This window comes from Schistocerca nitens, chromosome 6, assembly GCF_023898315.1.
Source record: "Schistocerca nitens isolate TAMUIC-IGC-003100 chromosome 6, iqSchNite1.1, whole genome shotgun sequence".
NCBI classification, from domain to species: domain Eukaryota; kingdom Metazoa; phylum Arthropoda; class Insecta; order Orthoptera; family Acrididae; genus Schistocerca; species Schistocerca nitens.
The window spans coordinates 405,101,442-405,129,352 of record NC_064619.1 but is presented as its reverse complement, the minus strand read 5'-3'; the positions used below and the strand labels follow the sequence as shown (position 1 = coordinate 405,129,352).

The 27,911-nt window shown below is 39.6% G+C and overlaps 1 protein-coding gene across 4 annotated transcripts in view; it reads left to right on the top strand.

Moving 5' to 3' along the window:
- LOC126263731 (integrator complex subunit 14) overlaps positions 1 to 27,911 on the top strand; it is a 63,826-nt gene that overhangs the window by 18,317 nt on the left and 17,598 nt on the right. The window contains exons 2-4 of one of the 4 annotated variants that reach the window (XM_049960895.1): positions 13,413 to 13,479; positions 13,987 to 14,068; positions 21,808 to 22,000. In XM_049960895.1, coding sequence (XP_049816852.1) covers positions 21,839 to 22,000 — 162 coding nt within the window. In that variant the 5' untranslated portion in view covers positions 13,413 to 13,479; positions 13,987 to 14,068; positions 21,808 to 21,838. The remainder of the gene's footprint in view (positions 1 to 13,412; positions 13,480 to 13,986; positions 14,069 to 21,807; positions 22,001 to 27,911) is intronic. The other 3 variants (XM_049960897.1, XM_049960893.1, XM_049960896.1) reach the window with 3 other exon arrangements.

Here is a 27,911-nt window from a genome sequence, read left to right as displayed (position 1 = left end):
TGAAAAGTGAAAAAGTACACACACACACACACACATATATATATATATATATATATATATATATATATATATATATATATATATATATATATATATATATATATATATATTAGAGGGAAACATTCCACGTAGGAAAAATATATCTAAAAACAAAGATGATGTGACTTACCAAATGAAAGTCCTGGCAGGTCGACAGACACACAAACATACATACAAAATTCAAGCTTTCACAACAAACTGTTGCCTCATCAGGAAAGAGGGAAGGAGAAGGAAAGACGAAAGGATGTGGGTTTTAAGGGAGAGGGTAAGGAGTCATTCCAATCCCGGGAGCGGAAAGACTTACCTTAGGGGGAAAAAATGGCGGGTATACACTCGCACACACACACATATCCATCCACACATATACAGACACAAGCAGACACATTTAAAGACCAATGTGTCTGCTTGTGTCTGTATATGTGTGGATGGATATGTGTGTGTGTGCGAGTGTATACCCGTCCTTTTTTCCCCCTAAGGTAAGTCTTTCCGCTCCCGGGATTGGAATGACTCCTTACCCTCTCCCTTAAAACCCACATCCTTTCGTCTTTCCCTCTCCTTCCCTCTTTCCTGATGAGGCAACAGTTTGTTGCGAAAGCTTGAATTTTGTGTGTATGTTTGTGTTTGTTTGTGTGTCTGTCGACCTGCCAGGACTTTCATTTGGTAAGTCACATCATCTTTGTGTGTATATATATATATATATATATATATATATATATATATATATATATATATATATATATATATATATGTGTGTGTGTGTCTGTGTGTGTGACTTACCAAATGAAAGTGCTGCCAGGACTTTCATTTGGTAAGTCACATCATCTTTGTTTATATATATATATATATATATATATATATATATATATATATATATATATATATGTGTGTGTGACTTACCAAATGAAAGTGCTGGCAGGTCGACAGGTGTTTGTTTGTGTGTCTGTCGACCTGCCAGCACTTTCATTTGGTAAGTCACATCATCATTGTTTTTAGATATATTATTCCTACGTGGAATGTTTCCCTCTATTATATATATAATGAAAGTGCTGGCAGGTCGACAGACACACAAACATACACACAAAATTCAAGCTTTCGCAACAAACTGTTGCCTCCTCAGGAAAGAGGGAAGGAGAGGGAAAGACGAAAGGATGTGGGTTTTAAGGGAGAGGGTAAGGAGTCATTCCAATCCCGGGAGCGGAAAGACTTACCTTAGGGGGAAAAAAGGACGGGTATACACTCGCACACACACACATATCCAACCACACATATACAGACACAAGCAGACATATTTAAAGACAAAGAGTTTGGGCAGAGATGTCAGTCGAGGCAGAAGTGCAGAGGCAAAGATGTTGTTGAATGACAGGTGAGGTGTGAGTGGCGGCAACTTGAAATTAGTGGAGATTGAGGCCTGGTGGATAACGGGAAGAGAGGATATATTGAAGAGCAAGTTCCCATCTCCGGAGTTCGGATAGGTTGGTGTTAGTGGGAAGTATCCAGATAACCTGGACGGTGTAACACTGTGCCAAGAGGTGCTGGCCGTGTACCAAGGCATGTTTAGCCACAGGGTGATCCTCATTACCAACAAACTCTGTCTGCCTGTGTACATTCATGCGAATGGACAGTTTGTTGCTGGTCATTCCCACATAGAATGCGTCACAGTGTAGGCAGGTCAGTTGGTAGATCACGTGGGTGCTTTCACACGTGGCTCTGCCTTTGATCGTGTACACCTTCCGGGTTACGGGACTGGAGTAGGTGGTGGTGGGAGGGTGCATGGGACAGGTTTTACACCGGGGGCGGTTACAAGGGTAGGAGCCAGAGGTAGGGAAGGTGGTTTGGGGATTTCATAGTGATGAACTAAGAGGTTACGAAGGTTAGGTGTACGGCGGAAAGACACTCTTGGTGGAGTGGGGAGGATTTAATGAAGGATGGATCTCATTTCAGGGCAGGATTTGAGGAAGTCGTATCCCTGCTGGAGAGCCACATTCAGAATCTGATCCAGTCCCGGAAAGTATCCTGTCACAAGTGGGGCACTTTTGTGGTTCTTCTGTGGGAGGTTCTGGGTTTGAGAGGATGAGGAAGTGGCTCTGGTTATTTGTTTCTCTACCAGGTCGGGAGGGTAGTTGCGGGATGCGAAAGCTGTTGTCAGGTTGTTGGTGTAATGCTTCAGGGATTCCGGACTGGAGCAGATTCGTTTGCCACGAAGACCTAGGCTGTAGGGAAGGGACCGTTTGATGTGGAATGGGTGGCAGCTGTCGTAATGGAGGTACTGTTGCTTGTTGGTGGGTTTGATGTGGACGGACGTGTGAAGCTGGCCATTGGACAGGTGGAGGTCAACATCAAGGAAAGTGGCATGGGATTTGGAGTAGGACCAGGTGAATCTGATGGAACCAAAGGAGTTGAGGTTGGAGAGGAAATTCTGGAGTTCTTCTTCACTGTGAGTCCAGATCATGAAGATGTCATCAATAAATCTGTACCAAACTTTGGGTTGGCAGGCCTGGGTAACAAAGAAGGCTTCCTTTAAGCGACCCATGAATAGGTTGGCGTACGAAGGGGCCATCCTGGTACCCATGGCTGTTCCCTTTAATTGTTGGTATGTCTGGCCTTCAAAAGTGAAGAAGTTGTGGGTCAGGATGAAGCTGGCTAAGGTAATGAGGAAAGAGGTTTTAGTTAGGGTGGCAGGTGATCGGCGTGAAAGGAAGTGCTCCATCGCAGCGAGGCCCTGGACGTGCGGAATATTTGTGTATAAGGAAGTGGCATCAATGGTTACAAGGATGGTTTCTGGGGGTAACAGATTGGGTAAGGATTCCAGGTGTTCGAGAAAGTGGTTGGTGTCTTTGATGAAGGATGGGAGACTGCACGTAATGGGTTGAAGGTGTTGATCTACGTAGGCAGAGATACGTTCTGTGGGGGCTTGGTAACCAACTACAATGGGGCGGCCGGGATGATTGAGTTTGTGAATTTTAGGAAGAAGGTAGCAGGTAGGTGTGCGGGGTGTCGGTGGGGTCAGGAGGTTGATGGAGTCAGGTGAAAGGTTTTGTAGGGGGCCTAAGGTTCTGAGGATTCCTTGAAGCTCCGCCTGGACATCAGGAATGGGATTACCTTGGCAAACTTTGTATGTGGTGTTGTCTGAAAGCTGACGCAGTCCCTCAGCCACATACTCCCGACGATCAAGTACCTCGGTCGTGGAACCCTTGTCCGCCGGAAGAATGACGATGGACTGGTCAGCCTTCAGATCACGGATAGCCTGGGCTTCAGCAGTGGTGATGTTGGGAGAAGGATTAAGGTTTTTTTAAGAAGGATTGAGAGGCAAGGCTGGAAGTCAGAAATTCCTGGAAGGTTTGGAGAGGGTGATTTTGAGGAAGAGGAGGTGGGTCCCGCTGTGACGGAGGACGGAACTGTTGCAGGCAGGGTTCAATTTGGATAGTGTCTTGGGGAGTTGGATCATTAGGGGTAGGATTAGGATCATTTTTCTTCGTGGCAAAGTGATACTTCCAGCAGAGAGTACGAGTGTAGGACAGTAAATCTTTGACGAGGGCTGTTTGGTTGAATCTGGGAGTGGGGCTGAAGGTGAGGCCTTTGGATAGGACAGAGGTTTCGGATTGGGAGAAAGGTTTGGAGGAAAGGTTAGCTACTGAATTAGGGTGTTGTGGTGCCAGATTGTGTTGATTGGAATTTTGAGGTTTTGGAGGGAGTGGAGCTGGAAGTGGGAGACTGAGTAGATGGGAGAGACTGGGTTTGTGTGTAATGAGATGTGGTTGAGGTTTGCTGGAAAGGTTGTGAAGGGTGAGTGAGTTGCCTTTCCGGAGGTGGGAAACCAGGAGATTGGATAGTTTTTTGAGGTGAAGGGTGGCATGCTGTTCTAATTTGCGGTTGGCCTGTAGGAGGATGCTCTGAATAGCCGGTGTGGATGTGGGAGAGGAAAGATTGAGGACTTTTATTAAGGATAGGAGTTGACAGGTGTGTTCATTGGCTGAGTTGATGTGTAGGTGAAGGATTAGGTGGGTGAGGGCAATGGATTGTTCAGTTTGGAACTGGTATAGGGACTGATGGAAAGAAGGGTTGCAGCCAGAGATGGGAACTTTAACTGTGAGGCCTTTGGGGGTTATGCCAAATGTCAGACAAACCTGAGAAAATTAAATATGCGAGCGTAATCTGGCTAGGGTGAAGGCATGTTTATGGAGGGAATGTAAATAAAACTTAATGGGGTCGTTGTGGGGGTGTTGTGAGGGTGACATGGTATTAGAAGGTGGAAAGTGTAACATGAGGTTGAAATGAAAATGAAAGATAAAAATATATGGGGAGAGATAAGGGTGAACTAGAAAGTAACTGGAGATCTGGCATGAAAAAAGGCGAAAAAGTGTTGGTTAAGTTGATCCTGTGGTGAACTTGGGTTGGTAGACAGTGGTGTGCATGAAGGTTAGGTGGTTGTGTTGCCGCTAAAACACATTAAAGGACGGAGAAATTTGGGAAAATTTCGAAAAAACGTGTAAATGTATTAAAGGAGTGGTGTTGTGGTGAAAGATTACGAAAATGGGGCTAACAATTGTAATAATGACGTTAAAACCTGTGGGGAGCGGCTACAAATGATCAGTGATGTGCGAAAAACGGAAGTGGAAATAAAGTGAAAGTTATTAGAACTAGTAGATCAACACCTTCAACCCATTACGTGCAGTCTCCCATCCTTCATCAAAGACACCAACCACTTTCTCGAACGCCTGGAATCCTTACCCAATCCGTTACCCCCAGAAACCATCCTTGTAACCATTGATGCCACTTCCTTATACACAAATATTCCGCACGTCCAGGGCCTCGCTGCGATGGAGCACTTCCTTTCACGCCGATCACCTGCCACCCTACCTAAAACCTCTTTCCTCATTACCTTAGCCAGCTTCATCCTGACCCACAACTTCTTCACTTTTGAAGGCCAGACATACCAACAATTAAAGGGAACAGCCATGGGTACCAGGATGGCCCCTTCGTACGCCAACCTATTCATGGGTCGCTTAAAGGAAGCCTTCTTGGTTACCCAGGCCTGCCAACCCAAAGTTTGATACAGATTTATTGATGACATCTTCATGATCTGGACTCACAGTGAAGAAGAACTCCAGAATTTCCTCTCCAACCTCAACTCCTTTGGTTCCATCAGATTCACCTGGTCCTACTCCAAATCCCATGCCACTTTCCTTGACGTTGACCTCTACCTGTCCAATGGCCAGCTTCACACGTCCGTCCACATCAAACCCACCAACAAGCAACAGTACCTCCATTACGACAGCTGCCACCCATTCCACATCAAACGGTCCCTTCCCTACAGCCTAGGTCTTCGTGGCAAACGAATCTGCTCCAGTCCGGAATCCCTGAAGCATTACACCAACAACCTGACAACAGCTTTCGCATCCCGCAACTACCCTCCCGACCTGGTAGAGAAACAAATAACCAGAGCCACTTCCTCATCCTCTCAAACCCAGAACCTCCCACAGAAGAACCACAAAAGTGCCCCACTTGTGACAGGATACTTTCCGGGACTGGATCAGATTCTGAATGTGGCTCTCCAGCAGGGATACGACTTCCTCAAATCCTGCCCTGAAATGAGATCCATCCTTCATGAAATCCTCCCCACTCCACCAAGAGTGTCTTTCCGCCGTACACCTAACCTTCTTAACCTCTTAGTTCATCCCTATGAAATCCCCAAACCACCTTCCCTACCCTCTGGCTCCTACCCTTGTAACCGCCCCCGGTGTAAAACGTGTCCCATGCACCCTCCCACCACCACCTACTCCAGTCCCGTAACCCGGAAGGTGTACACGATCAAAGGCAGAGCCACGTGTGAAAGCACCCACGTGATCTACCAACTGACCTGCCTACACTGTGACGCATTCTATGTGGGAATGACCAGCAACAAACTGTCCATTCGCATGAATGTACACAGGCAGACAGTGTTTGTTGGTAATGAGGATCACCCTGTGGCTAAACATGCCTTGGTACACGGCCAGCACCTCTTGGCACAGTGTTACACCGTCCAGGTTATCTGGATACTTCCCACTAACACCAACCTATCCGAACTCCGGAGATGGGAACTTGCTCTTCAATATATCCTCTCTTCCCGTTATCCACCAGGCCTCAATCTCCACTAATTTCAAGTTGCCGCCACTCACACCTCACCTGTCATTCAACAACATCTTTGCCTCTGCACTTCTGCCTCGACTGACATCTCTGCCCAAACTCTTTGTCTTTAAATATGTCTGCTTGTGTCTGTATATGTGTGGTTGGATATGTGTGTGTGTGCGAGTGTATACCCGTCCTTTTTTCCCCCTAAGGTAAGTCTTTCCGCTCCCGGGATTGGAATGACTCCTTACCCTCTCCCTTAAAACCCACATCCTTTCGTCTTTCCCTCTCCTTCCCTCTTTCCTGATGAGGCAACAGTTTGTTGCGAAAGCTTGAATTTTGTGTGTATGTTTGTGTTTGTTTGTGTGTCTGTCGACCTGCCAGCACTTTCATTTGGTAAGGCACATCATCTTTGTTTTTAGATATATTTTTCCTACGTGGAATGTTTCCCTCTATTATAACTATATATATATATATATATATATATATATATATAAGATGATGTGACTTACCAAATGAAAGTATATATAAAGTTGGGAAGTTACATCATCTTTGTTTTTAGATATATTTTCCCCACGTGGAATGTTTCCCTCTATATATATATATATATATGTGTGTGTGTGTGTGGAGAGGGAAAAGTATGTAAAAAGTTCCGAGAGACTGGTGTTTGGTGGGAGGATCCAAATGGGTCGTTTGGTGTACTAGGTGCTTAGATCCCTGTAGTTATAATGGAGGGCATGCTTTGCCACTGGGTATTGAGCCTGCCTCAGGTGAACAGTTTTTGTATGTGCACTTGCGTATATACCTGTGTGTGTATGTCTTCTTCACTTTGAAGCTGGCATAGTACTTACAATGCACTTTCCTTTGGCACCTTTTACTCCAGCTATGCTTACCTCCCCTTGTTGCCTCATAACCTAGGTTATGAGTGACCTGCACCCACTCCCCTTCTTTTCATGTTTTTCCCTCTCTCCTCCTCCTTCCTGATAAAAGAACAAGTTTCTGAAAGCTAGTTTTCATTTATTTTCATTGGTTTTGTGTGACTGTCAGCTGTACTGAGCTAAGATAATACTGGCCAACCCATCTGCCTTTTTCTATATTTGTCACATTTCTTTGAGATTTTCCTTTTAACCAAACATTATTATAATATTAAGTACAGACTTGCTTTCTTATTTATATATGACACTGAGGATACAAAAACTTCACGCTTCTAATGCTTATAGGAATAGGCCTGAATTTAATCCCGTAAAAGTTTAAGAGCTTCCCACATCCCATACCAATTGCATATGGAGCATGGAAAGAACGATTGCGTAAATACCTGTGTGTGCTTTATCTAGTCTAATCTTGTCTTCTCTGCCCGTACAAGAGTGATACATAGAGGGTCGAAAAATAGCTCTAGTTTCTTCACTGGACACTGGTTTTTGAAATTGTGTCAGCAAGCTTATTTGGAATATGTGACAGCTATCTTCAAATGTCTGCCGATATTGGCTTTTCAACATTTCCAGGACTCTCCCAAGGGAATCAAATGAACCTGTGACCATTCATGCTGCTCTTCTTTGCACATGTTCAGTATTTCCTGTTAATCATATGTTATATGGTAGAGACAGGAAAATTTCAGGAAAACAATAATGCAAAAGGGGGGGAGGGGGATTTTAATGAAGTAGCGCAAAATTGGTGATTGTTATGAAATTTTGAAAACTTTGGCATTTTCCCGTAAAAAAATATTATAAACCTGAAGACAGCAGTTTTGTAAATATTCGTAAAATTAGATTTTGACTTACTTCTTCTTTGAGGTTGAGGGTCAAGTATTATCTTAGATGGCAGCTTGTTTCCCACATAGTGAACTATGATGTGATGTCTGACAAAAATACTGGTATCATACTTCATACTTTATTGCTGCAACAGTTTTAATCACCAATGTCACAATTTCTGACACTTTTGCCCAACAAATCATACAAAAAGACATATGTTTTGTAGAGATCTTTAATGTGATGTATCAATTAAATTGCATAGCTTCATAGCATGCAAATATAAATAAGAACACTCCCAAATATAGCACTTTATTTCGCAAACTTGCAAGTGAACATGGCATCTGCACAGTTTGCTTCTATCAGCCAAAGTACAGGATAAATGACGCCATGCAAATAGCAGTCATTGTACACAAGTGATGGAAGAACTGAAATCATGCTGCATGAGTAGTACAATTGATCACTTCTTATGGACTCATGTTCATTGGTTTCGTCAACATGCAACCAACTTATGACCTTTCTTCAAAACCTAGACCTTGTGCTTTGCAACTCATCAGGCTTTCTTCACAATCTACATTCACAAAATGGTAAAAATAATGTTGACTAAATATTTTAAAAAAAACATTCTCAGTGATATGTTCTCCTGCAGAAACACATTTGCATGACATCATGTGTCCTGTGGTATGATTAGGTGATAGAAGCAAACCGAGCAGGTGCCATATTGATTTATATGTTTGTGAAGCTCGAGTGCCATATTTGGTGATTTTCGTATTTGTACTTGCGTACTATGAAAATATATAGTTTAATTGATACATCAAATTAATTATCTCTCCAAAATGCGTTATTTTTGTATAATTTGTTGCGCAGAAATATTCGGAAATGTGACATCTGTGACGTCACTGAATAAAGCTGTTACTTCTGTTCTGAATTAAGAGATTCCTTCATTATTGTGGGGAAAGGAATTTTGGTATTAAAAGCAACAAGTTTCTGAAAAACATGTTGCGAATACTTCAGGCAGAGGTGAAGGAAAAACTGAAAAACACCTTCAGATTAGACCAACAGCTCTTACAGCCACATATCCATTCAGGTCTGTTTTCACAGCCCTAAATTCTTGTTACAACTATAGAATGATAATGATTAAATTTGTTAATACCGGCATGGCAAAGAGGACATTAAGTGTAACTGGAATGGGAGGTCCTTAGTCATGTAGATATTGTAAACAGATACAAATTCATTAGTCATTTGGTGGAAAACAGCTTTCCATACTAGCGGGATATGTGAATGTTGGAAAATGTCTTGTGTTGTGCTGAATTCAAATATAGAATGCATGCAGGTGTTTTCACACTATAGTGTGGTGTTGAAATATCGCCAGCATGATGTTTCAGAAAAATGCTTCGTTATGAAACACTTCCCAACTGTGTGCGATTGCAGAGTTATTTTTCCTTTAAATGATCAGATGTAATGTGTTTAACTAAATAATTTTGTCCTTCAATTTAAATAAAGGTGATGAAAATAAGTATAACATAATTGATAGGTATATTTTCACTTTCGCCATAACAATGAAAACAAGTAAGACAAAAAAAAGGAAAATATGGTACTTCAAAAATAAGCAGTTGGAAGCTGCTACAGAAGATGGCAAAGAATTGCACCAATAGTGGCAGCTAACAACACTAAAATTGATTGAAAAACACAAATTTTGTTAAAAAAAATACTGAACTTGACGGAAAAAATAACACTGAAATTGGCCATAAAATAGAATATTTTTTCTCTATTCCTGGGTATGCGTCCCCCTAACTTGAACAATATTCTAAGATGGGATATACAAATGTTGTGTCACCTCCACCATACATATCTGCCGAGTTTGATTCTTTCCATGATATTGTTACTTGAGAAAATCATTCTCATTACATTTTGTAAACCATCTTTGCGTTGTTACAGATGTGTGTATATGGGAGGCTGGTCCTGTTGGAAACAGAATTCCCTAAGGAAGGAAGATTAGGTCATCTAGAGACAAAGCACAAGCTCAAAATCTGGAAGGAAGTAGGCTGTGCTCCTTCAAAACAACCATTGAAGCATTTGCCTTAAGCAGTTTACAGAAATCAGGGAAAACTTAAATCTGGTGGCGGGATGGGAAGATGAATAGCTGCCTCCCTGAAAATAAGTCCGGTGTCTTACCACTGCACTACCTTGCTTTCTAGATGTCCCCTAGGATATAATTGTCACACTGATGAGAACATAATGTTATCCATGAGTCCACTGGGCATCAGCAAGCCAACAATTTTTTCTTTGAAACCTTCACAGTAATTAGAGATCCAGGCTCACATGGTCTCTGTGAAATGGCTGACAGATATTTGTGGAGGTGAAGTGGATGTTTTAAATCTAGTGCACTCAAACCAAGAGACTGAAATACGAGAGCTATTCAGAAAGTAGGGAACGTGTCCTTCTGACGCCACTAGGCATGCGTTGACCTCATATATTTTGGGATGTGCGTGCTCAGCAGCTCAGTCAGCATCCATCCGTGACAGTGGGAACATCTCTGCGCGTCTGGTTTTTTGGATATTCAAATTTGAAATGTGTACTGCAATCGAAAATCCCACCAGTTGCGAGGTGCGTCTGTGATATGGTTATTGTTGGCAAAAATCCTAAAACCTATAGAAATTTATTGTGAACAATGCGAAGTGTACGGAAACAACATAATGGGTGAAAGTTCTGCACGGAAATGTTGCATTCGGTTTAAAAATGGCCGAACCAACATTCATGATGAAGAGAAGAGTGGACGCCCGAGCATTGTGACTGACGATCTCATTGCTGAAGTTGATGATACAATTCGTGAAAACTGCCCCTTCACAATAACAGAGCTTTCGCTTTCTTTTTCCACAAGTTTCACGGACTTTGTTGTTTGAAAGTGTCATTCAAAAGCTAGCCTATCACAAATTTTGTGCACAACGGGTGCCCAAAATGCTTACAGAGCGCCATAAAGAACAGCGAATAGGGGCAACGTTGACATTTCTGGAGGCCTACCACAAACATGGTGATTCATTGCTGGATCGAATCATAACCGGTGATGAGACTTGAGTAAAACACGTCAATTGCGAGGCAAAATTACAGTCCATGGACTTGGGGCACACAAGGTCCCCCCTATAAACCAAGAAAATGTTTGCTAACCTTGTCAGCAAAGAAGGTGATGGCGACAGTGTTTTGGGATAGGCAAGGTGTGCTTCTTATTGATCTTCTCAAACATGGAGCAACCATAAATTCTGCCCAGTGCTGTCAAACTATGCACAGCCTTAGAACAGCAGTTCAAAACAAATGCCGAGATAAGCTGACTTCCAAAATTTTGTTTTTGCACGACAACGCCCGACCTCACATGGCAAACTGCACTAAAGAACTCCTTAGTTCATTTAAATGGGAAATTTTCCCTCATCCACGTTACAGCTGCAATCTTGCACCAAGCAACTTCCACTTGTTTCGCAAGATGAAGAACTGGCTTGCAACGCAGCACTTTGATGACGAAGCGGAACTCCAGGTGGGCGTGACTTTCTGACTGAAGTCTCAGGTGGCAGAATTTTATGATGAAGGTCTTTCAAAGCTTGTCCACCACCTCAATGTGTTTGGTGACCATGTGGAAAAGTAGTATGTCAGTCGCTCTTTCAGATGTATATAATAAAATGCATTTCTTGTACTTAGTTTTTTTTTTTTTTTTAGTGGCAAATTGTTCCCTATTTTCTGAATAGCCCTCGTACAAGAGACTTTACAGTTTGTAAATTACCTTAAAGTTGTATTTTGGTGTCTACCTAAAGATCAACCATGTGGTTTTTTCGGAAGTGTATATTTAGTATGACTGAAGTAGAGGGTCATTTTTTCCTTCCTTGCAACTCCATTAGGCCATTGAAGGTACAGACTTTTCATTTAACTGTCTTAATATTTCTTCTTCTTCTTCTTTTGTTTCACCCTCTTTGGGGAACATTGAATCAATCATTTCTTTGTGCGTTGTTCTTTTCTTAGGGCCCAGTATTTCTTCATACTTTCTGATCTTCTTTTCCTCTTCTTCCGAGATGAAGGGTTTGGGCTTTTGTGTGGATTTGTCTTGGAATGTTTTCATCTTTAGTAATTAATTTAGCTGTTCGGTCCATAAGTGAATTTTCTGGAATCTTTAATTCTACTAGGTCTTTCTCAGTTTCTTTAAACCAGTTGGGTTTCGTTTTGCGGTTATGGAAAAATTCGAAGATTTGTGTTAATCTGTTGGAATTCATTGTGAGAAGATGATCATAAAAATGTATTCTCCTTTTACACATAGTATCTGAAAGTTTTTCAGTTTTCTTTTAGAGTGTTTCATTTTTGATGTACATAATCATATTGCCTGGAAATTTTGATCCTATGATTTTTCAAAAAAAAATTTCTTTCTGTTTAGTGTTTCTGCTGCATACAGCGCTTCTGGCTTAATCACTGTCTTGTAATGTGTGATTTTGGACCACCATGAAAGGGATTTTTTGTTGTAAGTATTTTTTGTTTGTTGGAAGGCCAATTCAAGTTTATATTTTCTGGATTCCATTGCTTTGCTTTCCCCAGCATTCCAACTAATTCATTCTCTGAGATATTTGAATTCTTTTACTATTTCAATCTTTTGTTCTTGAACTTTGAGGTATTTACATGAATGCTTGATGTTTGTCAATATCTTAGTTTTTTCAAAGGAGATGTGAAGACCTATTTTAGTTGCTTGTTTCCTTAGTTCAAGGATTTGCTCCCATGCTTCTTCTATTGTTTCAGGAAACAGGGCTATATCATCTGCAAAAGCAGTGCAATTTACTTTAAGTTTCTTCTTTTTGCAACCCAGTCTTATACCACTCTTAATATTTGTATTCCATTCTCTGACTACTTTCTCAAGTTCACAATTGAACAACAACAGTGAGAGCCCATCCCCCTGTCGCACTGCTCTTTCTATTTCAAAGCGTTCCAATAATTTGCCTATAAATTTAACTTTCGAAAATGTGTTTGTAAGGGTCGCTCTTATAATATTAGTTGTTTTTTTATCCAAACCCATTTCTTCCAGGACTGATGATAAGGATTCTCTGTCAGTCGAATCATATGCTATTTTGAAATAAATGAAGAAGATTGCGTATGACTTTGCCCGTGCTTTTTGGTATGCCATGATGTTTTAAGGTTTAGTACTTGTTCTGAACGTGATCTACCCTTTCTAGAACCTCCCTGGTATTCCCCCATTTGTGAGTCCAATTGCGGCTCTGTCCTGTTCAAAAGAACTTAGAAAGAATCTTGTATATTATATCCAGCAGTGATACTCCTCTGTAATTGTTGGGGGTCTGCCTTCAAACATTTTTTATTGTATGATGAAAGTGTTTTTGATTGTAGATTCTGCATGTAAGTGAAAGCGAACTGTTGAATTTATGAGCAGTATTTTTATAAGCAAACCATGTTGGTGTTATTTGGTGTACTGCCCATGGAGACACAATTTCAATATAACCTTTGTCATGATGATGTACTCAGTGTTGAATTTTATGTTCACAGCTTAAATTTGATAATGAAGCTGGATGTTAAAGTGACAAATTGGCAAGGTGACATATATTTTTGTAAGGTATGAACATCACAAACCCTATAACTGACTGAAAAGATATTAGATTTACAGTGATTTTCTGACTGTACAGTTAGATTCTTGTGTTTTCTCATCAATTTACTAGCTTGGTAGTCCTTCTAAAGGTGGCTGGCACAGCATGGAATTTAACTGAGTGGGATTGTTACAACTCACAAATCCAACTTTATTAGTGTGTGTGTGTGTGTGTGTGTGTGTGTGTGTGTGTGTGTCCTCATTAACATATCTGACAGTCTGACCCAAAGCTTAGTCTGCATAGCTGTGGCGGAAGATGAATTCATGCTGGAAGTGGGTAACATGAATACTGTATGCAATAAAGATACATTATTTTGTAATTAATAAGCAACGATTTATTTGCAGGGTCCACAGCATCCTTCATTAGAACATAACCATCTATAATTGGTTCAAATGCTGTTAAACAATAAAATTTGTACTTTTCTTATCCGGCATCTTGGCAGTTGATACTAAATTACTTTGTGTTTGATGTTTCAGTGAGTTGAGTGGTAGGGGCCAGCCGCCGTCCAGTTGTAGTTCTTTGGAGCACCACATGGTTGCTGTGATGCTTATTCTGTAGGTACGTGCAGCACCTTGTGAAACATAGCTGGCTGCAGGCCGGCAGTACTGCCCTCCCCTTGCAATCTGTCAATCACAGTGTAATCTTAAAGCGAGTATAAACTCACAAATTGTGAGAACTTTTAGACAAATAATGGAAACACTTCCGGGAAAGAGATATTCAGCCTAAGGACAGAGAGTCAGTTCCACTTCCGCCCCAAGCTTCCATTAAAATGATATCTTCCAGTCTGTATTCAAGGATTTTCCAAGGTGGCAGACTTGATTGTGCAGGGCAACATTAGCCTCTGACTGGTAAAGATCGTGTACTGTCACTTAGTATACATTTTTTTCCCCCTGCTGACAGGGAGCCTTATGGTCTCCACACAGTTGCATTAGTGTTGAAGGTACATACCTCAGAAACTTTGATGGGATGTCAACAGTTCTGTGGATAACTATCAAAACCAAAGAGCTGATGGTTGATTTGCTTACAAGAAATGAAGTTAACAACCACCTCCAATTGTATGCGAAAGAGGAATACAACAAGCTGAAAGTGTCAGAGAAGAAACACTTGTCCTTGAATGGTTGGATTACTTTGAACAGGTTGAAAATGTTGCCATGGTGAAAAATATATGAGGTGTGATCAAAAAGTAGTGGGAATTTTTATTTTTCTTAAATAAACTTTATTTATTCATCAACGTGTCAGCACTTTTTCCAATCTTGGAAGCACCTCTGGAACTCACTTTTTGTTACAGTGTTCGCATCCTTCAACGATTCTGTTTTTCTCTAATCAGTCATGGGAAAATAACGTCCTCTGATGGTTCTCTTCAGCTGCGGGAATGAAAAGAAGTCACAGGGGGTCATATCCAGTGAATATGATGACTGAGGCAATGTAATGTTTTTTTTTTATTTTTTGCCAAAATATCACAAATGAGTATCGAGGTGTGAGTGGGAGCATTACTGTGATGCAATTTCTGCAAGTAGTTTTGCATAAATTCTGGTCGTATTCTTTGGATTACTTCACGCAAATGGTGCATAACTTCCAGGTAGGTTTCTTTTTCCCCCAGGCATTTTCCACTGGGACGGTTGGATCTTGGTTTCAACATCATACCCATACACCCATGTTCTGTTACCTATTATAACCTTTGTTAGAAGCTCTGGATCATTGTCAGCTTCATTCCGCAATTCGGTCAAAATTCAGCAGCTGTGGATCAAAGTTATTGCTACCTGTATCATGCCCAATACATTTGAAAAAATTGCTTGTCGTGAGCCAGAGGATATGCTGACATCATCAGCAACCTCTCTGATTGTGATTCTGCAATTTTTCAGATGATTTTCTTTACTTCTTTCACATTGTCATTGGTAGTTGGTGTGCTAGGGCATCCAGGGTGGTCGTCACATTCAACATCTTGTTGACCCTCTTTGAAATGTTTATACCACTCACTCTACCGAGCGAGGTGGCGCAGTGGTTAGCACACTGGACTCGCATTCGGGACGACGATGGTTCAATCCCGTCTCTGGCCATCCTGATTTAGGTTTTCCGTGATTTCCCTAAATCGTTTCAGGCAAATGCCGGGATGGTTCCTTTGAAAGGGCACGCCGATTTCCTTCCCAATCCTCCCCTAACCCGAGCTTGCGCTCCATCTCTAATGACCTCATTGTCGACGGGACGTTAAACACTAACCACCACCACCACTCACTCTTGTTTTATTCATAGTAGATCCATCAAAAACCACAGTCAACATTAATGCATGCTGCACTTTGTTGCATTTTTCAAGCAAAATTTAATGCAGATTCTCTGAACCGTCTTTTTGAAAAGTTAAAATTTGCCAAATACTCAAAAACACACATAACTTTGACTGTCAACAACAAACTAAATATTCAAATCAGCTGAAAATGCAAACATACATCAGGAACACGTGTGCTAACAAGATAAAATAACAATGAAAGTTGGATATATAGCAACCACAAAATTAAAAAAAAAAATCCATTACTTTTTTATCACACCTTGTAAATAGTCCTACCACTCAGAATGAGATTTTCGCTCTGCAGTGGAGTGTGCGCTGATATGAAACTTCCTGGCAGATGAAAACTGTGTGCCCGACAGAGACTCGAACTCGGGACCTTTTCCTTTCACGGGCAAGTGCTCTACCATCTGAGCTACCGAAGCACGACTCACGCCCGGTCCTCACAGCTTTACTTCTGCCAGTATCTCATCTCCTACCTTTCAAACTTTACAGAAGCTCACCTGCGAACCTTGCAGAGTCTCGGTCGGGCACACAGATTTAATCTGCCAGGAAGTTTCAGTCCTACCATTCATTTAAAATCAGTAAAAAGAAAGACTGTTGCATTTGTTGAATTGAAATATGTTATAACTGGTATTGGAGTGATTCACATGGTTGTTCAAGGAAAGACGGTATTTTCCTGCCACTGACTTGACACAACACAAAATCCTGACTGGAGACACACAGCCAGTAGCTCAGAATACTATACCATCTATAGTCGATAGAAGGGAAAATATAAAGCAGCAGCTAAACAGTAGCATAATCTGGCCTTCTCCTATCCTTTGGGCGCAGACCATTGTCATTTTACGTACATAGAGAATCAGAGGGGAAAATACCTATTGCTTATATGTCTACATGCGAGAGGAAACAAAGTTATCATGCCAGATATTTATGCGATACTACGACTAGACAAGGTGGGCAACTGCTTAGGGAATTACAAGCATTTTTTCACCTTATATATGAGCTTAGGATAGAGCCAGAATGGTTTTCTTGGTGCTGTGCAGGTTGTGTGAATGTCTTAGATTGCCTTTTGGACTAAGGAATTCTTCCACTACATTTTAGCGGTTTACTGATTTGTACAATATGTGTCTCAGGTATCTTGATGACATCATTGTTTTTCTCAGTCAGTTGAGGAACAAACATTCTGTCTTGTCCACAGTTTGCGAATTTGAGCTTGAAATTAGAGAAATACTCAATCCCAAAGTTGCAAACTCTGTATCTTGGTCACATTATAAATGCTGCAGGTTTTAAACCAAATCCGTATGTTACAATTGATGATTAAGAAATATAAAAGAGCTGCAATTTTGTGTGTGTGTGTGTGTGTGTGTGTGTGTGTGTGTGTGTGTGTGTGTGTGTGTGTGTGTGTAGGGGGGGGGGAGATCAATAAATAAGTAAAAACAACTTCCATGCTGTAAAATGTAAACTTTCATGGCCGGAAGAGCTACAATTAATAAAATGTTCCGGGCTGTTATGCCGGGGTCAAATGAATTGCACCTTAAGAGCCCAAGGTGAAATCCATTCAACCATGGCGTAATAGCTCGGAACATTTTATTAACTGTAATTTAATTTCAGTGCTGTAAAAAATATAAAATCACTGAGCATACATAGCATGTGAATAAACTATTATTGCATTGCTGAAGTATTGCTGACCTAGCAACAAAGTAACCAGTTATTGGTCAAGTCTTAAAACATAATAAAAACACTTTCTCAATAAATATATTTAAGATTTCTTTAAGTTAGTTTTGTTGTGTGCAGCATCTAAAATAATCTTTTCCAAACTACCATGCTTGCATGCTGTGATACGTTTTTTATGATAACCAACCAGTTTTGTGAAAAGTAGACTTGTAAATATGTTAAGAAAATATGATCACCTCAAATCTTTCATTTTTATACCTGTCTGATAAAAACATTATCACATCATTTTCTTTTTACAGTTTTATTGTGTGTTTTCTAGATTTCATTTAAATCTGCAGTGAGCAATTTATCATCTACATCTACACGACTACTCTGCAATTCACATTTAAGTGCTTGGCAGAGGGTTCATCGAACCACAATCATACTATCTCTCTACCATTCCACTCCCGAACAGCGTGCGGGAAAAACGAACACCTAAACCTTTCTGTTCGAGCTCTGATTTCTCTTATTTTATTTTGATGATCATTCCTACCTATGTAGGTTGGGCTCAACAAAATATTTTCGCATTCGGAAGAGAAAGTTGGTGACTGAAATTTCGTAAATAGATCTCGCCGCGACGAAAAACGTCTTTGCTTTAATGACTTCCATCCCAACTCGCGTATCATATCTGCCACACTCTCTCCCCTATTACGTGATAATACAAAACGAGCTGCCCTTTTTTGCAACCTTTCGATGTCCTCCGTCAATCCCACCTGGTAAGGATCCCACACCGCGCAGCAATATTCTAACAGAGGACGAACAAGTGACTTTGTCCTGGCAGAATATTTTTAATGCATTTAAGTGGTTTGTGCATTTACAAGAGTGTCCACTCACTTGTTACAGCATCTCCCTTCTTCTTCTTCTTCTTCTTCTTCCTCCTTTATGTTCATGGAGCTTCATACTGATGATTAGAATGTATGCATTTAAAAAGCCAGAATTTGAAGTTTCAGTAAATGCTGTAACTTTGAAAAGTTAAGTGCATATTCATCATGTTTCTCAGCGGTTTCCATCTTTCCATACTCAAACCTAACACCTCCGATTTGTGTATACTCGGTTCTCCATTTACACAATCGCCCAAAATATGGTCTAGTTAGAATCCTTCAGATTGTTTTTCCTGGTACTCCCTCAAACTAAAGACTGTGCCCAGTAATTGGAAGAAAGCACAGGTCACACCTGTATGCAAAAAGTGTAGCAGAAGTGATCCACAAAATTACCACACACTCTCATTGGCATCCATCTGTTGAATAATCCTAATCCTAGAACATGTTTACAGGTCAACGTAGTGAGGCATCTCAAGTAGAATGACCTCCTCCATGCCAACCAGCACAGTTTCTGATAATGTCGCTCATGGAAAATCTAACTTGGGCTTTTCTCACATGACATTTGTAAAAGCAAGGATCAAGTCAATCTGCTGGATGTGGTATATCGTGACTTCTGAAAAAAAATTTAACTCAATACCAGAGCGAAGTTTATTAACAAAAGTATGATTATATGGAGTATCAAACAAAATTTGACTCCCATTGAGGATTTCTATATGGTGCAAAGATTGGCAACTTGTTTTAATCATTCAGAAATGCAAAATTGTGCACTTCACAAAATGCAGAAAAGTATCATACGAGAGCAACATCAGTGAGCTACAGTTGGACTCAGTCAGCTCCTACAAATATCTGACTGTAACAATTTTCGGGAATATGAAATGGAACAGTCACTGAGGCTCAGCTGTAGATAATACAGGTGGCAGTACTTAGTTCATTGGTAGGATACTGAGAAATTGCAGTTGGTCTGTAAAGTGAACGGCATACAAATCACTTGTGCATCCCATTATAGAACATTACTCAAATGTAAGGCACACATAACAAATAATAACAGGAGATACTGAGCGTGCACAAAGAAATATGGTGTGAATGGTCACAGGATTGTATGACTCAAGAGAGAGTGTCCCAGAAATGTTGAAAAATCTGAATTGACAGACCCTTGAAGATAGACACCAATTATCTTGGGAAACTGAACTTCAAGTTTCAAGAATTAGTTTTAAGTGAAGGATCTAGAGATATTTTCAGCTTCCTACCAATCATCTCTCTGGGGTTTGTGATGGTAAGATTAAACTATTTACAGCACTCATAGTCATCTTTCCTGCATTTCATATGTTATTGAAATGAGAAGAACCCCTAATTTGGGATATTATTGTGAGTAACGTCTGCCATTCACTTCGTAGTGGTTTGCATACTATTATGTAAAATTATGGCCATTGATGTTTATCATTACCACTTGCGATGCTCTCTTATGGGAGGATCAAGACACAAATCCCTGGCTAGTCATCCTGTTTTGTGTGATCTGTAGTTTCTCTAAATTCCCAGAATTCCTTTAAAAAATCGCATGGTCAGTTTCCTTTCTCATTCTTGATCAGTTTGAGGCTCAAATTCTATCTCTAATGATTTTGTAGTGGACAGAATGTTAAATTCCAATGTTTCTCTTTCCTTCCTTTCCCTGCTACTGTTAAGAGCTTGATTATAATTTCTTTCTGTTTTTTTTAATTATTTACTACAGCAACATTTTTTTTTTTTTTAAATTTGAAAGAGTCTTTTCTCCATTATATTTCCATTGCTTGTTTTACAGTAATATGAGATGTGTAGATTCAGTGACCATTGCAGCAATCCTGTTCTTATTTTTCATCACAATTCTCTTCAGTGATTGTCCATCACGATCACACACATACACACACACACACACACACACACACACACACACACACACACACACTTTTGTCCATATTGTGGCTTAGCATATGGTGTTTTTCCATTTCACTTGTATGTGGTATGAATCTTAGATACAATGCTTTGTGAAACACCAAACACTTTGGCTCCCTTGGTTACAGAAGAATGTGCCATACAAGAACCAACTGTGTTTGAATTTCCTTTTCTCCATTATAATGCACTCCAACATATTGAGGACATAGCACAGGTACCGAGCGAGGTGGCGCAGTGGTTAGACACTGGACTCGCATTCGGGAGGACGACGGTTCAATCCCACGTCCGGCCATCCTGATTTAGGTTTTCCGTGATTTCCCTAAATCACTCCAGGCAAATGCCGGGATGGTTCCTCTGAAAGGGCACGGCCGACTTCCTTCCCCATCCTTCCCTAATCCGAGGAGACCAATAACCACACTGTCTGGTCTCCTTCCCCAAAACAACCAACCATAGCACAGGTGCTGTTTGTGGTAAAATATAAGGCACGACCTGCAGGTTTGGGTAGCATCTACATCTACATCTACATCCATACTCCGCAAGCCACCTGACGGTGTGTGGCGGAGGGTACCTTGAGTACCTCTTTCGGTTCTCCCTTCTATTCCAGTCTCGTATTGTTTGTGGAAAGAAGGATTGTCGGTATGCCTCTGTGTGGGCTCTAATCTCTCTGATTTTATCCTCATGGTCTCTTCGCGAGATATACGCAGGAGTGAGCAATATACTGCTTGACTCCTCGATGAAGGTATGTTCTCGAAACTTCAACAAAAGCCCGTAACGAGCTGCTGAGCATCTCTCCTGCAGAGTCTTCCACTGCATTCTGCATTTATGTCCCAGCATGCATTTCTCACACTGTTTCCATTTTTCATCCACCCTCTTTATATTTGGAGATTCATATTCCATACAAATTATGCAAGGTTGTGATGGTTAAGGTACTGTACTGCCTTTTGGGATTAAGTCACTGTACTACAATTTGGGAAGAGTAGGATTCACATCCCTGTTTATCCATTCAGATTTGTGTCTCCTGAATCACTAAGGCGAATGCTGGGATAGTTCCTTTGAGGATACTGTCTTTTCCTCCCTAATTCATGTGCCATTCAATTTTGTGCTCATTTCTAATGACCATATTCTCCCCAGAATGTTAAATGCTGTTCTTACTGTGCAGACATTCTCAGCTTAGCTTATTTCAGTTTGAAACCGTTGTTTAATCTGTATAGCCTTAGTGATGTCTCTAACATTGTGAGATGAAACTTTTGCCACAGAAACTTGCCTTGGACCTCGGCATAATGCCCATAAAACAAGAATCCTTATTTATTATATTTAGATCTCAGATTCACATGCTCATCTCACATTATTCTCAATCAGCCTTCTTTATCAAGAAGAAAAAAACTGTTATGTGTAATATACATTTCTATTTATCATATAGGCCTATCATAATTTTGACTGTAAATGTCTACTGCTATTTTCCAAAGCCACTTTAAATGATTTCATGTGTATTATATTTTACATTTAACTACCCCCAATTGTCTTTTATAATTTATGTAACTGTTTTCCTGATTACTTAGGTAGCCCCAACGATTGACAGTCAGTGCAAAGATGCCAACGGTAATAGTTGTTGATGTGTCATTGTCGATGACAAGGCCTGTTGCTTTGCCTGAGAGTGGTGAAGTATATACCAGACATAACCTCGCAATTCATGGAATAAACACATTATTGGACTACCTAGCTGTCCATAGTAAACTTGAATTTGTAGCATTGGTAAGAATTATGAACAGAAGTATTGATAATTCATTTTTGCATGACATTTAAGTATATATTGTTATGTATTTACTTTTGTAAGTTGCTTATTAAATTCAGTGCATAAGGCAGTTTTGAAACAGTGCTGTATGATTTACATAATATAAGTTGTTTTAAAGTTCCCAGTTGTTAATTCTTTATTTCTGCCTTGTGTTATGAAGCATATTTGAAGAGTGTGTCTTTAGAGGAATAATTGTTCTGATGGTTTTCATGTTATCGAATGGAAGATAATTGGACTGAATCTTAATGCTTAAGGATTATAAGTTCCATATCATATAAGGTTGTTGGAAGTGATGTTAGGTTTCATGTTCAAACAGTTCACATCATTCCAACTAATAAACTGCTCATCATGATCGATTGCATCAAATGGACATGAAAGTGTGTTAAGCAGCTAATAGCTGTTGACACTACACAAACATTGAGATCACTATAAATTTCTTAGTAAGCTTTAATTTATTGATTTCTTTCTTTCAACATTGTCTGCCAAAATGTAGAGATGACTCCACGCTTCTGTTCTGTCTTTGTGCTTTTCTTATGATAGAAGCGGGCAAAGGATGCTGTATCTTAAGGAGAGAAGTAGAAAGGACTTAAGAGAGATGAAGTGGAAAGAATGGATTACCAGCAGAGTTGTTTAAGAACCTTGGGGGTAGTGGTATGAATGAGTTAATTTAGCCTTGTAATAAGATATATGAAAAAGGTGGATGGCCTGATAAATTTCTCTTCACAGTGATGATACCGATGGAGAAGAAAAGCAATGCCAATAAAAGTGAGGATTTTTAGAACCATGAGTTTGATTTCTCAAGGAGAAATAGTTCTACTAAGAGTGATGAGTATAAGACTTCATGAAAGACTGGATAAAGGTATTGCAGAGGAACAGCATGAATTTAGAAGAGGTAAAGGTATAAGAGATGCAGTTTGGCTGTTGGGAATTATAGGTGAGAGATACATTGAAGGAAGAAGAAAAGTTTTTACTGTTTTCATTGACTTGAAGAAAGCCTTTGATAGAGTACAGTGGACTAAATTAATGGACATTCTAAGAATGAAATCGATTGGAAGGATAGAAGGCTGATTAAGAATCTATACCTAAAACAAAAAATACAAGTACAGCTTGGGAATGAGACAGCAGGGGAAAGCACAATTGCGAGGGTAGTGAGACATTTAATAAGGAGGCTTCTATGTGGGTGCATCGACAGGGACCTGTGAAAGAAATAGTGAAGTGCTTTATATGAAATGTGGCATTACACAGAGCTGTGACATGGTCACTGGGGGGAAACAGGAAGAAAGGAGGACAGAAGCATTTGAAATCTGGCTTAGGAGGAAGATGGAAGGGATAACATGGGTAGACAAAGTGAGAGCTGGGGTGGTGTTTAGAAGAGAGGGTGGGGGGAAGGGAGAGAAATTTTAAAGATAATCAGGAAGAGGTAACAGAATTGGCTTGGATGGATGAGAGAAATTGTTTACTGTTGGATGCTGTAGAAGTAATGGTGAATAGAAGAAGAAGAAAAGGACATAGAAGATACCAGATGGTGGATAGTATAAGGATAGAAAACAGGTATGAGAAGCTGAAGAGGTTAGTGAACGAAGACTACAGGATGATTATTATTATTATTATTATTATTATTATAGTGTGCCACAAAATAACTGGCACCAGACACGATTTGTTAAGGCTATCATTAGTCCCAAGTACTCCACGTAGATCTGAATCTGGATTTATCTGTCACCCATGGAAGACATCACATTCATTGGCTAGCAAAAGTTTTCTACAGATGTGGCCAGCGCTGTGAACCTTCAGGTTTTCATGATGTGTTACTTGGTCCAATCCCTCAAATTTTATAGACCTGTCATGATCCTTGCCCAGAATGAAGTAGATGATCAGACATCAGCCAATGAGACAATGTCGATTTTAATGACTCCATTGGGCCTCCATAGATGTCTCATCACACTACGAAAGATGCTTAGGCCTTTTAGCTACCATGCAGAAACCATCCAGTCTGTATAAGGGCAGCAAAGTGATTCCAACTTTCTCTCTCCCCCCCCCCCCCCCCCCCAACACACACACACACACACACACACACACACACACACACACACACATACACACACACCATTTACAGTAGAATAGAATTGCAGTGGCCACTATACAGTTGCTCAGGTCCAACAACTTGATGGAGCATATTCTGCCGTTCTCATTGAACTGCAAGTGTCAGAATTGTCATATCACCGCCCTTGCATAGGAGATAAACCCCCAATTGATCTGAGGATTTGAATCTTCCCAGTAGCAATATGGTTTTTATTTCAGTCCACCACAGACTACCTGATGTGCTTTGAAATAATAAGATCACTTAATTCCTTAACTTGAGGGATCAAACATCAGTTGGCATATCATATGAGGGGAAGCTACAAAGCACGTTTCGTCCAGCCTTTATTTTTTAATTGGTCCATCCACTTCACATCTGATCGAAGGTGTTGGAATGACTCTTAGTAATCACTGTGTCCAGGGAAGAGCTTGCGAATTGCCTCTACCTCTTTTTCTTCAGATTGTTAGCCCTTGCTGGATCCTTTTCACCAAAATAAAAATTATTTGTCAGCTGCTCAAAAATTTAATTTTCACTTTACTAGCTTCAACAGATTCATATATCATCTTCAGAAGTTTGATACAGGCAGATAGTTAGAAAGCCATCAAGTAATTCCTGCTCTCTATGAGGAAAAGTGGATTCTTTTACCTATTCAGCTTCCATATTAGTTTTTGTGTTGCAAGAGCTCTGATGTAGGGAATATGTATGCCTCATCAACGTCATCGTTATTGATGGTCCCGTGTAACAGTGAGTCTGAAACTAGTAATATAATCAGATGAAATAAATATAAATAAATAAGTTGTAATTGTTACCATTTGGTTGTTGTTGAGGAGGAGGGTATAATTAAGAGTCTGGTCTTGTAAGAGACTAGTAAATAATAATAATAATAATAATAATAATAATAATAATAATAATAATACAGTAGTGGACTCAAACATCCCAGAGCAAACAAACAAAGAACAACATGCATCAATTAAACAATCAGAGGAAAACAAAATCTTAAGACAGCCACCAGAACAAGCACAAATAGAACACGAAGTGACACACATGTTAGATATAGAACAAAAATTTCAGCTGACATATATAGAATACAAAGACACAAATACAGACATTAGACCATTCTTGCATAGACCGCCAAATAACCCACAAGTTGAAACAACAATAAAAACTATCAACACAATCATACACAACAAAATAAATGAAAACACAACTATGGAAGAGTTACAACTACTGGTTTATATAGGAGCACTCACTACACTAAATATACACACTAGGCAGAGATCAGAACCAACCAACACACAGAAGAAACCCACAAAACCAGCATGGCAACACAGGCTACAGATCAGAATAGAAAAACTGAGAAAAGACATCGGACAGCTAACACAATTTATAAGAAATGAAATGTCAGAAAAAAAAACGAAAAAGGTTAGGTAAAATCTCACAACAAGAAGCGATAGAGCAATTAGATGAAAAGAAGCAGAAATTACAAGCATTGGCCAAACGACTTAGAAGATACAAAAGAAGTGAAAATAGAAGGAAACAAAACCAAACATTCAACACAAACCAAAAGAAATTTTACCAGACAATTGATAACACACACATTAAAATAGACAATCCACCAAACATAACAGAAATGGAACACTTCTGGAGCAACATATGGTCAAACCCAGTACAACATAACAGGCATGCACGGTGGATACAAGCAGAAACAGACACATACAAGATGATACCACAAATGCCTGAAGTGATAATTTTGCAACATGAAGTCACCCAAGCAATTAATTCTACTCACAATTGGAAAGCCCCTGGAAAAGATAAAATAGCAAATTTCTGGCTAAAGAAGTTCACCTCAACACATTCACATCTAACTAAATTATTTAACAGTTACATTGCAGACCCATACACATTCCCTGATACGCTTACACAAGGAATAACGTATCTGAAACCTAAAGATCAAGCAGACACAGCAAACCCAGCAAAATATCGTCCCATAACATGCCTACCAATAATATACAAAATATTAACTTCAGTCATTACACAGAAATTAATGACACATACAACACAGAACAAAATTATAAATGAAGAACAAAAAGACTGCTGCAAAGGAGCACGAGGATGTAAAGAGCAGCTGATAATAGATGCAGAGGTGACATATCAAGCTAAAACTAAACAAAGGTCGCTACACTACACATACATTGATTACCAAAAAGCTTTTGATAGCGTACCCCACTCATGGTTACTACAAATATTGGAAATATACAAAGTAGATCCTAAATTGATACAGTTCCTAAACATAGTAATGAAAAATAGTAAAACCACACTTAATATCCAAACAAATTCAAACAATATCACATCACAGCCAATACAGATTAAGCGTGGAATATACCAAGGAGACTCATTAAGTCCTTTCTGGTTCTGCCTTGCTCTGAACCCACTATCCAACATGCTAAATAGTACAAATTATGGATACAATATTACTGGAACATACCCACACAAAATCACACATTTGCTATACATGTATGATCTAAAACTACTGGCAGCAACAAATCAACAACTCAACCAATTACTAAAGATAACAGAAGTATTCAGCAATGATATACATATGGCTTTTGGAACAGACAAATGTAAGAAAAATGACATAGTCAAGGGAAAACACACTAAACAAGAAGATTCCATATTGGATAACCACAGCGACTGCATAGAAGCGATGGAAAAAACAGATACCTATAAATATCTAGTATACAGACAAAAAATAGGAATAGATAATACAAATATTAAAGAAGAACTAAAAGAAAAATATAGACAAAGACTAACAAAAATACTGAAAACAGAATTGACAGCAAGAAACAAGACAAAAGCTATAAATAATTACGCCATACCAATATTGACCTACTCATTTGGAGTAGTGAAATGGAGTAACACAGACCTAGAATCACTCAATACACTTACACGATCACAATGCCACAAATATAGAATACATCACATACATTCAGCAACAGAAAGATTCACATTAAGCAGAAAGGAAGGAGGAGGGGAATTTATCGATATAAAAAACCTACATTATGGACAGGTAGACAATTTAAGAAAATTTTTTCTAGAACGAGCAGAAACTAGCAAAATACACAAAGCAATCACTCATATAAATACATCGGCTACACCACTGCAATTTCATAACCACTTCTATAGCCCTTTAGATCACATAACATCAACAGATACGAAGAAAGTAAATTGGAAAAAGAAAACACTACATGGCAAGCACCCGTATCATCTAACACAGCCACACATCGATCAAGACGCATCCAACACATGGCTAAGAAAAGGCAATATATACAGTGAGATGGAAGGATTCATGATTGCAATACAGGATCAAACAATAAACACCAGATATTACAGCAAGCACATTATTAAAGATCCCAATACCACAACAGATAAATGCAGACTTTGCAAACAACAAATAGAAACAATAGATCACATCACAAACGGATGTACAATACTAGCAAATACAGAATACCCCAGAAGACATGACAATGTAGCAAAAATAATACATCAACAGCTTGCCTTACAACATAAACTTATAAAACAACACGTTCCCACATACAAGTATGCACCACAAAATGTACTGGAGAATGATGAATACAAATTATACTGGAACAGAACCATTATAACAGATAAAACAACACCACATAACAAACCTGACATCATAGTCACCAATAAAAAGAAGAAATTAACACAACTAATAAATATCCATACCCAATACAACAAATATACAAAAGAAAAGAGGAGAAAAAATTGAAAAA